At 44.3% G+C, this 12,123-nt stretch overlaps 1 protein-coding gene across 1 annotated transcript in view; it reads left to right on the forward strand.

The window, feature by feature from the left end:
• LOC115206848 (roundabout homolog 1-like) overlaps positions 1–12,123 on the forward strand; it is a 454,555-nt gene that overhangs the window by 25,988 nt on the left and 416,444 nt on the right. Inside the window, 1 exon segment of the mRNA XM_029774026.1 lies at positions 8,275–8,402. Within this exon segment, the coding sequence (XP_029629886.1) occupies positions 8,309–8,402 (94 nt within the window). The 5' untranslated portion in view covers positions 8,275–8,308.

Consider the following 12,123-nt stretch of genomic DNA (forward strand, 5'->3'; position numbering starts at 1 on the left):
AGCAGCAGCAGCAGCAGTAGCAGCATCAGAAGCAGCAGTAGCAGCATCAATAGCAGCAGTAGCAGCATCATTAACAGAAGTAGTAGCAGCAGCAGCAGCAGTAGCAGCATCAGTAGCAGTATCAGAAGCATCAGTAGCAGTAGCATCAGCAGTAGCAGTATCAGTAGCAGAAGTAGCAGCAGCAGTAGCAGCATCAGTAGCATCAGCAGTAGCAGTATCAGTAGCAGAAGTAGCAGCAGCAGCAGCAGCAGCAGCAGTAGCAGCATCAGTAGCATCAGCAGTAGCAGTATCAGTAGCAGAAGTAGCAGCAGTAGCAGCATCAGTAGCATCAGCAGTAGCAGTATCAGTAGCAGAAGTAGCAGCAGCAGCAGTAGCAGTATCAGTAGCATCAGCAGTAGCAGTATCAGTAGCAGAAGCAGCAGCAGCAGTAGCAGTAGCATCAGCAGTAGCAGTATCAGTAGCATCAGCAGTAGCCGTATCAGTAGCAGAAGTAGCAGCAGCAGCAGCAGTAGCATCAGCAGTAGCAGTATCAGTAGCAGAAGTAGCAGCAGCAGCAGCAACAGCAGCAGCAGTAGCAGTATCAGTAGCAGAAGTAGCAGCAGCAGCAGCAGTAGCAGCATCAGTAGCATCAGCAGTAGCAGTATCAGTAGCAGAAGTAGCAGCAGCAGCAGCAGCAGTAGCAGCTAGGGATTAACACCGGTAGCCGGGATCCACGGACTGTCCAAGGACCACTCTTCACATTTCCCGATATTGTATTAGTCCCGGGGAATTAAAACATTTTCCCCTAACATTGCACTAACGCAATTCCACAAAATACACAACATGTGCAGCTGGAGATTTGCTAAAAATCTAATAGCACATTATCCAAACAGGTTGTCTCATGGAAGCCTTTAGCCTAGCTATTTACTTCACACAAAGTTGTCATACATTCAAAGCACACGCATAATTGACACTGCTGGACTGCACACGAGACCCGAATGCAGTTTAGAGTTCTCATCTGCCCCCTCTAACTGCCCTACTCTAACTACCACTCTCTAACTTCCCCTCTCTAACTGCCCCTCTCTAACTGTCCCTCTCTACTATCCCTCTCTAACTGCCCTCTCTAACTGCCCCTCTCTAATTACCCCTCTCTAACTGCCCCCTCTAACTGCCCTACTCTAACGACCACTCTCTAACTTCCCCTCTCTAACTTCCCCTCTCTAACTGCCCCTCTCTAACTGTCCCTCTCTACTATCCCTCTCTAACTGCCCCTCTCTAATTACCCCTCTCTAACTGCCCCCTCTAACTGCCCCTCTCTAACTGTCCCTCTCTACTATCCCTCTCTAACTGCCCCTCTCTATTTACCCCTCTCTAACTGCCCCCTCTAACTGCCCTACTCTAACTACCACTCTCTAACTTCCCCTCTCTAACTGTCCCTCTCTACTATCCCTCTCTAACTGCCCCTCTCTAATTACCCCTCTCTAACTGCCCCCTCTAACTGCCCTACTCTAACTACCACTCTCTAACTTCCCCTCTCTAACTTCCCCTCTCTAACTGCCCCTCTCTAACTGTCCCTCTCTACTATCCCTCTCTAACTACCCCTCTCTAACTACCCCTTCTAACTGTCCCTCTATAACTACCCCTCTATACCTGCTCCTTACTAACTACCCCTCACTAACTACCCCTCTCTAACTACCCCTTCTAACTGTCCCTCTATAACTACCCCTCTATACCTGCTCCTCACTAACTACCCCTCACTAACTACCCCTCTCTAACTACTCCTTCTAACTGTCCATCTATAACTACCCCTCTATACCTGCTCCTCACTAACTACCCCCTCTAACTGCCCCTCTATAACTGCCCCTCTATAACTGCCCCTCTATAACTACCCCTCTATAACTACCCCTCTATAACTACCCCTCTATACCTGCTCCTCTCTAACTACCCCTCTCTAACTACTCCTTCTAACTGTCCATCTATAACTACCCCTCTATACCTGCTCCTCACTAACTACCCCCTCTAACTGCCCCTCTATAACTGCCCCTCTATAACTACCCCTCTATAACTACCCCTCTATAACTACCCCTCTATACCTGCTCCTCTCTAACTACCCCTCTATAACTGCCCCTCTCTAACTACCCCTCTTCTCTGGTTGATCCTTGTGCGCTGGCCCTGGAGCCGGTGCAAAGGGTGGCAGGTAGCCAAAGGGCGGCAGGTAGCCTAGTGGTTAACTGAAAGGTTGCTGGTTCAAATCCCTGATCCATTTAGCTTACATTAATTACATTTCTTGTACATGGTAAACTTTAATTGCATAGACAGCCAATGTGCTCTGATGCTTTGCCTGTGGTATTTGGATATTAGGAATATCAGAAGCAGCTGATGGAACAAGCTGGAGGGAGTTTGTCTTAGGGAGCTGATGTTGGAGCATCTATAAGGGCAGTAAGTAGCAGGAGGCACCAGGATCAGGTGCAAAATAGGGTCTAGTTTATTCACAGTAAAAAAGTGGTACAGGTGAATGATGAAATCTGATGAATATGTACATACATCTACAAACATATGTACATACTAGACATATTCTCGATTACTATCAAAATGGTTGATTAATAAATTCACCTGCAGACAATGCGGAAGAAATTATTCTGAAATGATTCTGTCAGCTGCATTTGTATTATAAAGGCGACTGATGCTGTTGTCTTTTCTTTATTAGAAGGTTATTCTGATGCTGTTTCCTTTATTAGAAGGTTATTCTGATGCCGTTTCCTTTATTAGAAGGTTATTCTGATGCTGTTTCCTTTATTAGAAGGTTATTCTGATGCTGTTTCCTTTATTAGAAGGTTATTCTGATGCCGTTTCCTTTATTAGAAGGTTATTCTGATGCTGTTTCCTTTATTAGAAGGTTATTCTGATGCTGTTTCCTTTATTAGAAGATTATTCTGATGCTGTTTCCTTTATTAGAAGGTTATTCTGATGCCGTTTCCTTTATTAGAAGGTTATTCTGATGCTGTTTCCTTTATTAGAAGGTTATTCTGATGCTGTTTTTGTCACGTCCTGGCCAGTATAAGGGTTAATTAGTATTGTAGTTTGGTCAGGACGTGGCAGAGGGTATTAGTTTTATGTGGTTCGGTGTGGTGTGTTTGTTGAAGGGGCATTTGATTTAAGTATTCCGGGGTTTTTGGGCACTGTTTGGTTTTCATGTATTCTATGGTTAGTCTAGTGTGTGTTCTATGTTGAGTTAATTGGGGTTGGACTTCCAATTGAAGGCAGCTGTTTGGTGTTGCCTTTGATTGGAAGTCCTATATTAATTAGTTGGGTGTGTTTGTCTTGTATTTTGTGGGAGATTGTTCTGTGCTTAGCCTTGTGCCTAGTCAGACTGTTTTGTTGTTCGTGGTTTCGTTTTGTTATTTTTGTATGTTCATTTTGAAAGTAAATAAACATCAAGATGAGCCTGCACATACCTGCTGCGTTTTGGTCCTCCATTACCGACGACAACCGTGACAGTTTTCTTTATTAGAAGGTTATTCTGATGCTGTTTCCTTTATTAGAAGGTTATTCTGATGCCGTTTCCTTTATTAGAAGGTTATTCTGATGCTGTTTCCTTTATTAGAAGGTTATTCTGATGCTGTTTCCTTTATTAGAAGGTTATTCTGATGCCGTTTCCTTTATTAGAAGGTTATTCTGATGCCGTTTCCTTTATTAGAAGGTTATTCTGATGCTGTTTCCTTTATTAGAAGGTTATTCTGATGCTGTTTTTGTCACGTCCTGGCCAGTATAAGGGTTAATTAGTATTGTAGTTTGGTCAGGACGTGGCAGAGGGTATTCGTTTTATGTGGTTCGGGGTGGTGTGTTTGTTGAAGGGGCATTTGATTTAAGTATTCCGGGGTTTTTGGGCACTGTTTGGTTTTCATGTATTCTATGGTTAGTCTAGTGTGTGTTCTATGTTGAGTTAATTGGGGTTGGACTTCCAATTGAAGGCAGCTGTTTGGTGTTGCCTTTGATTGGAAGTCCTATATTAATTAGTTGGGTGTGTTTGTCTTGTATTTTGTGGGAGATTGTTCTGTGCTTAGCCTTGTGCCTAGTCAGACTGTTTTGTTGTTCGTGGTTTCGTTTTGTTATTTTTGTATGTTCATTTTGAAAGTAAATAAACATCAAGATGAGCCTGCACATACCTGCTGCGTTTTGGTCCTCCATTACCGACGACAACCGTGACAGTTTTCTTTATTAGAAAGTTATTCTGATGCTGTTTCCTTTATTAGAAGGTTATTCTGATGCCGTTTCCTTTATTAGAAGGTTATTCTGATGCCGTTTCCTTTATTAGAAGGTTATTCTGATGCCGTTTCCTTTATTAGAAGGTTATTCTGATGCCGTTTCCTTTATTAGAAGGTTATTCTGATGCCGTTTCCTTTATTAGAAGGTTATTCTGATGCTGTTTCCTTTATTAGAAGGTTATTCTGATGCTGTTTCCTTTATTAGAAGGTTATTCTGATGCCGTTTCCTTTATTAGAAGGTTATTCTGATGCTGTTTCCTTTATTAGAATGTTACTCTGATGCTGTTTTTTAGGGAAGGTTATTGTAAACGGATGCTTTTCTACTCATTGTACAATCTCTCTTCTACTTTTCTCTCTCCTCTCCTTTGTTCTTTCTGTTTTCTTCTTCTCTCTCTCACCCTCTCTCCTCCGGTTTGTGTGTGCTGAAAGTAAAGTTGTGTGAATCTCCAGAAGCAGAGGAATGGAGGAAGATGAAAGGAAAGTAGATTAAGCAGTTAGGGATAGAGAGTGCCGTCAGAGGTAAAGTTCATTGAAGTTAATTTTTATTCTCAAAGACGACCGACAAGTTTCCCCTCAGGTTACCTGGTAATCCTCCTTTTTAACACACTAACCCCTTCTCTTGAGCTGTACAGTGCCAAGTTCATGGGTGTGTCCAATGACAAATGTGTGTGAGTTAATCCATTTTAGTTTGAGTTCTTGTATGAGAGTGTGTGTGTGTGTGTGTATTCTCCTCCATATAGACTCATCAGGTGCATCTGAATATGAGCTGCAGTCTCTTGATGAGTGAGGGCTATAAGACAAAGAGGAGGACCAAAGCTTTTTAACGACTTCACATGGGTTTCTGTGGGATTAGAAAATCAATTTGTGGGAAGTGTGTTCTGCTGATAGTCCCACCTCTCTGATAGGGGGAGGGTGTGAGAGATGACCACTGAGCCAGCAGTACCACTCCTTCTCACTGACTAGTTCATTGGACTCCATCAATCCATTGAGTGGCCATTGAGACAGAGAGAGGAGGAGACAATAAGGCTGTTTTCTTCCTTACTGACCACAATCAGTGGTGATAGCAGAGAAAGCCTGGAAAACAAGCCTTGTGAAAGGCCAATCAAATCACAAATGTTCTTCTATTTGGTCATCCCCTTTGATGTAAACTGGTTGTAAATCTGAGTCCTTTATTTACACAGTATTTGTCTGTTTGGCCGAGCTTGCATGGGCATTGATTGATTGGGCTGTGGTGCATCTTTGCATATGGGTGTGGGGTTTCAGGGGAGTAGGCCTCAAATAAATATTCCTGTATCTTAAATCTGTCTGTTCATTAATCAAGTGGAATGGACGGAGTAATGTGTTGTGTTACTGGGCTCAGTAGGCTGTGCTTTCCATGGCTGCTTGGTGGGGTTAGGAGGCCATCTTGGTTCTAACGCGTCCCAGTCTATCTCACCAGGACCCTCGTTGGCCCATGTCAGCCACATCTCCTGACTGGTAATTGGGTATTTATCAGATTGCCTGGGATAGGACCCTTATCAGACATAATTATCAAGAAAAATTGAATCTCTTCTCCAAGTCCTCCAACATACAGAAGGACACGGGGCAGGCAGGTATAGAGTTGAGATTCCTCTTCCAAAGGAGAGATAGAAACCCCACTGTCTCACTCGCTCACCAGACTCACCTCTTTTTCTCTGACCAATTAGCCGGGAGATTGAGCATCTGTCATCACCGCATACAAATCATGCAATCGTGGGGAACACAATAGATAATTGTATAGGCCTGCTGCGACACTGGACGGATACGAGGTGAGGATAACACAGAGAGTGGCAATGAGCTGCTGCACATAGCCTCATAGCAGAGATCTGCTGCACAAAGCTTCATAGCAGAGATCTGCTGCCCAAAGCTTCATAGCAGAGATCTGCTGCCCAAAGCTTCATAGCAGAGATCTGCTGCACAAAGCTTCATAGCAGAGATCTGCTTCCCAAAGCTTCATAGCAGAGATCTGCTGCCCAAAGCTTCATAGCAGAGATATGCTGCACAAAGCTTCATAGCAGAGGTCTGCTGCCCAAAGCTTCATAGCAGAGATCTGCTGCCCAAAGCTTCATAGCAGAGATCTGCTGCCCAAAGCTTCATAGCAGAGATCTGCTGCCCAAAGCTTCATAGCAGAGATCTGCTGCCCAAAGCTTCATAGCAGAGATCTGCTGCACAATGCTTCATAGCAGAGATCTGCTTCCCAAAGCTTCATAGCAGAGATCTGCTGCCCAAAGCTTCATAGCAGAGATATGCTGCACAAAGCTTCATAGCAGAGGTCTGCTGCCCAAAGCTTCATAGCAGAGATCTGCTGCCCAAAGCTTCATAGCAGAGATCTGCTGCCCAAAGCTTCATAGCAGAAATCTGCTGCCCAAAGCTTCATAGCAGAGATCTGCTGCCCAAAGCTTCATAGCAGAGATATGCTGCCCAAAGCTTCATAGCAGAGATCTGCTTCCCAAAGCTTCATAGCAGAGATCTGCTGCACAAAGCTTCATAGCAGAGATCTGCTGCACAAAGCTTCATAGCAGAGGTCTGCTGTCCAAAGCTTCATAGCAGAGATCTGCTGCACAAAGCTTCATAGCAGAGATCTGCTGCACAAAGCTTCATAGCAGAGATCTGCTGCACAAAGCTTCATAGCAGAGGTCTGCTGTCCAAAGCTTCATAGCAGAGATCTGCTGCACAAAGCTTCATAGCAGAGATCTGCTGCACAAAGCTTCATAGCAGAGGTCTGATAGACAGACAGGCATTTCACTGGAGCCTCTCATTCTGGGCAGGGGAAATGCTTATAATGAAGCCCAGGAGTGTTTATTGAGCAGAGCGCCCACAGATAAGATTGGAGGAAAAAGCTATTTGAGCAATCGGCACCTTCCCTTCCTTCCCCCAGCAAACATATTACAGAGAGAGAGACAGAGAGACAGAGACAGAGCGACAGAGAGACAGGGAGACAGAGAGAGAGAATGACAGAGAGGAAGAGGGAGAGAGTGAAGGTTTACACGCAGTAATGAGCATAGTAGAACCATTCAGTGCAGGTAGTGAACGTGAAAGAGAGGGGGATGATTGGGATGAAGGAGGAATACAGCGAAGGAAAGTGTTTAAGTGAGAACTCACTGGTCAACAGATGAGAGCCGCTCTGAGCTTTAAAACTGGCTTGGCTAACTGATCAAAATCTTTCACTATTCAGACGGTGATATTCGCCTACCTCTGCTGTAGAGAGAGAACGGTTTGAAAGATTAATGTTGTAGACTTGTAGCAATCATTACAATCAATTGGCTCTGCATTCATATTTCTGCTCACACTGGGCACACACTGAATCCGTATGAGAGGATTTGAGTCTTGGCATTCTGGATGCAGATCCTGCACAAAAAGCATTTTGGGCTGGCTGTAGAGCCAGGACAGTGAAGGGGAGGACAGTGGCAGTACAACTGTGAAGGTATGGAGGGAGGGAAAGGGGGAGGGAGGGAGGGAAAGCAAGGCAGAGCATTGTGAGCAATGGTGAAGGTAATCAACAAGGGGAAACAGGTTGTTCCACAGGATGGTTATCTGGAAAATCCTCTGATTCATTTCCATGCTTCAGATGGGAGATGCCGTCATGCTCAGGTGATGAGACTAGGGACAGGGAGGGGCTGGACTTGGATGGGCTGGGCTGTGAGGGGCTAGGAGAGAGGAATTTGGCTGTTCTTTCAGCACTCAATCTGTGACTGTCCTCTCTGCATGTTGCTCATGAAGTGTAAGGATGTTGTGGTCATCAAATTAGACCATTTAGAGCATTTAAATTAGATGATTTTTGTGGTCAACTAATGTTTGAACCACTTACTGACAGTCATGCAACTCCTAGGATCTTATATGGAGACCTGCCTGTCTTTTATAATCGGTTCTCTCTGGCACTGACTTCTTCCTCACAGATTGGACTCACAACAGTCTGTTAACAGTCTATAATGTCTTTACTTCCCCATAATCCAGATATAAAGTTGTACACTGCAATAATCTGATCTGTTTGTCTCTTTTCTGTCTTCCACAGATTGCCCACTAGTGATGCCAGGACAGTGAGCGCCATGCGTGTCACATGGTCAGGTGCCACGCCCTTCGTCATTGTCGCCCTGCTCAGGCTTGCCCAATCACAGCTGCTGGAGGGACCTCTGGTTCCAGGTAAGAATGCACCTTTGTCACATCACTGTGTGGTCATGTGTTTTTTGCCAAAGAAGCTGCTGTTGTCTGCATGTTCATCATGTCTGTCTCTTTCTCTGTCTTGTCTGTGTGTCTGTCTGTCTGATTATTTGACACAATGACACCTTTCCACAAACATATGTATGGATCTGAACACATATTTGGATGCAAATTAAGATGAAATTGGTTGAGAAATGGTATATCTCCAATTATGCTGATCAAAAATATAAACGCAACAAGCAACAACTTCTAATATTTTACTTACATTTCATATAAGGACATTAGTCAATTGAAATACATTCATTGGGCCCTAATCTCTGGGTTTCACATGACTGGGAATACAGATATGCATCTGTTGGTCACAGATACCTTAAAAAAATGGGCGTGGATCAGAAAACCAGTCAGTATCTGGTGAGACCACCATTTGCCTAATGCAGCGAAACATCTCCTTCGCATGCAATTGATCAGGCTGTTGATTGTGACTTGTGGAATGTTGTCCCACTCCTCTTCAATGGCAGTTCGAAGTTGCTGGATATTGGTGGGAACTGGAACACACTGATGTAGACGACAATCCAGAGCATCCCAAACACGCTCAATGGGTGACATGTCAATCAATCAATGAAATGTATTTATAAAGCCCTTCTTACATCAGCTGATGTCACAAAGTGCTGTACAGAAACCTAGCCTGAAACCCCAAACAACAATCGCCGGACAGGGTATCGCCCTGTCCAGCGATACCCCCGGACAGGGCCAAACAGGCAGGATATAACCCCACCCACTTTGCCAAAGCACAGCCCCCACACCACTAGAGGGATATCTTCAACCACCAACTTACCAACCTGAGACAAGGCCGAGTATAGCCCACAAAGATCTCCGCCACAGCACAACCCAAAGGGGGGCGCCAACCAGGACAGCAAGATCACGTCAGTGACTCAACCCACTCAAGAGCCGCACCCCTCCTAGGGACGGCATGGAAGAGCACCAGTAAGTCAGTGACTCAGCCCCTGTAATAGGGTTAGAGGCAAAGAATCCCAGTGGAGAGAGGAGAACCGGCCAGGCAGAGACAGCAAGGGCGGATCGTTGCTCTAGTGCCTTTCCGTTCACCTTCACACTGCTGGGCCAGACTACACTCAATCATAGGACCTACTGAAGAGATGAGTCTTCAATAAAGACTTAAAGGTTGAGACAGAGTCTGCGTCTCTCACATGGATAGGCAGACCATTCCATAAAAATGGAGCTCTATAGGAGAAAGCCCTGCCTCCAGCTGTTTGCTTAAAAATTCTAGGGACAGTAAGGAGGCCTGCGTCTTGTGACCGCAGCGTATGTGTAGGTATGTACGGATGGACCAAATTGGAAAGATAGGTAGGAGCAAGCCCATGTAATGCCTTGTAGGTTAGCAGTAAAACCTTGAAATCAGCCCTTGCCTTAACAGGAAGCCAGTGTAGAGAGGCTAGCATTGGAATAATATGATCACATTTTTTGGTTCTTGTCAAGATTCTAGCAGCCGTGTTTAGCAATAACTGAAGTTTATTTAGTGCTTTATCCGGGTAACCGGAAAGTAGAGCATTGCAGTAGTCTAACCTTGAAGTGGCAAAAGCATGGATTCATTTTCCTGCATCATTTTTGGACAGAAAGTTTCTGATATTTGCAATGTTACATAGATGGAAAAAAGCTATCCTTGAAACAGTCTTGATATGTTCGTCAAAAGAGAGATCAGGGTCCAGAGTAACGCCAAGGTCCTTTGCCGCCATCCATTTCCTTATGTTTGAAACACAGGCTTACAGGGAGGGCAATTTTGGGGCTTCACTATGTTTCATTGTAGCAGTGAAAGTTAACATTATGTTTCCGAATGATATGTGTGGTGAATATGCAGTCCATGCAAGAACTGGGACATTTTCAGCTCCCAGGAATTGTGTACAGATCCTTGTAACATGGGGCAGTGCATTTTCATGCTGAAACATGTGTTGATGACGGCGGATGAATGGCACGCCTCAGGATCACGTCATGGTATCTCTGTGGATTCAAATTCCCATTGGTAAAATGCAATTGTGGTCGCTGTCCATAGCTTATGCCTGCCCATACCATTACCCCACCGCCACCACGGGGCACTCTGTTCACAACGTTGACATCACCAAACTGCTCGCCCACATGACGCAGTAAACACGTGGTCTGCGGTTGTGAGACCAGTTGGACGTACTACCAAATTCTCTAAAACAATGTTGGAGGTGGCTTATGGTAGAGAAATTAACATTCAATTATCTGTCAACAGCTTTGGTGGACATTCCTGCACTCAGTATTTCAATTGCACGCGCCCTCAAACTTAAGACATCTCTGGCATTGTGTTGTGTGACAAAACTGCACCTTTTAGAGTGGCCTTTATTGTCCCCAGCACAAGGTGCACTTGTGTGATGATTATGCTGTTTAATCCGCTTCTTGATATGCCACACCTGTCAAGTGGATGGATTAACTTTGACAAATTAGAAATGCTCACTAACAGGGATGTAAACCAATTTGTCCAAGAAATTTGAGAGAAATAAACTTTTTGTGCATATGGAAAATGTCTGGAATCTTTTATTTCAGCTCATGAAACATGGGACCAACACTTTGTTTATATTTTTCTAGTTGGAGCTGGCCACTGGCATGTGGCTTCTTTGTAAATTCAGAATGCTGCTAAGGAAACAAGAAGTTTCAACTATGAAGACAAGACTCTCAGGTCTATAATGGGAACCTGTTTAGTCTTCTAGAATTAGCCATGTCAAGTTGATGCATTCAAGCCTTTCAGACATCTTTTATTCCCTAGCATTGCGTCAAAAGGAGATAAAGGTGTGTGGGATTTGAGAAAGATGAGAAAAATGAATCGTGTAAGTTCCCTTCATGAAACATCTCTCAGAGACAATTTACCTGTCGCAGAGCTGACATTAAGACAATGTCTGTGAGGAAAAAAGAAACGGGAAACTCATCAAAGGAGACCGAAACAAAGCGCTTAGTGAGAACTAAAGTTCTCTATCTATCAATTGAGTCATGGTATGGTAGGAGGTGGTATCGAGAGGAGAGAATGAGAGAGATTCACAATCGCTCTTCACCTCTACCATCTTGATTTCCCCTTTCTCCTTCCCTAATTCTCATCAGACAGGAGAGACAGCACCATGAATTACCACTTTAGCAAAACGTTTTCACGCTCACTACCCTCCCTCCTCCCTCCCTTTATTGCCTCTCACCTCTCACTTCCTCTTCTCGCCTTCTTCCTTCAATTTTCTTTCTCTTTTATTTCTTTTTTCCCACACCACTGTCGAGGAAGCAATTTAATAGTCAGCTAGAGTCTGTGTGACTCCCTCAGCCATGGTTAAATGTGACTATGGCTGGGCTGTGTGCAGCGTGGAGGCTGCAGTCATTTCAATCACAGTCCGCACTATAGTAGTGCTGCTCTGAACAGGCCTCTTTGATTGGCAGTGCCAGTGTAGGACTTGTAATGAATAAGGTACCACAGAGTCCCCAGTTCCCAGTCCAATGCAACGAGCGTCATTTGATTTGATGGCCTGTGACTACATTGTTAAAGACCCCAATGACATTAGTGATGCCAATGAATGTTAAAGCTCAAACTGTAGACTATACAGATGTAGGATCTTAATTTCACCTGTATTGTCGCAACAAAATAATCCTGCAGCAACAGGATTAGAATTTTTAGTCCAGAATGTTGCTTGGT

The sequence above is a fragment of the Salmo trutta genome, chromosome 13 (assembly GCF_901001165.1).
Source record: "Salmo trutta chromosome 13, fSalTru1.1, whole genome shotgun sequence".
NCBI classification, from domain to species: Eukaryota; Metazoa; Chordata; class Actinopteri; order Salmoniformes; family Salmonidae; genus Salmo; species Salmo trutta.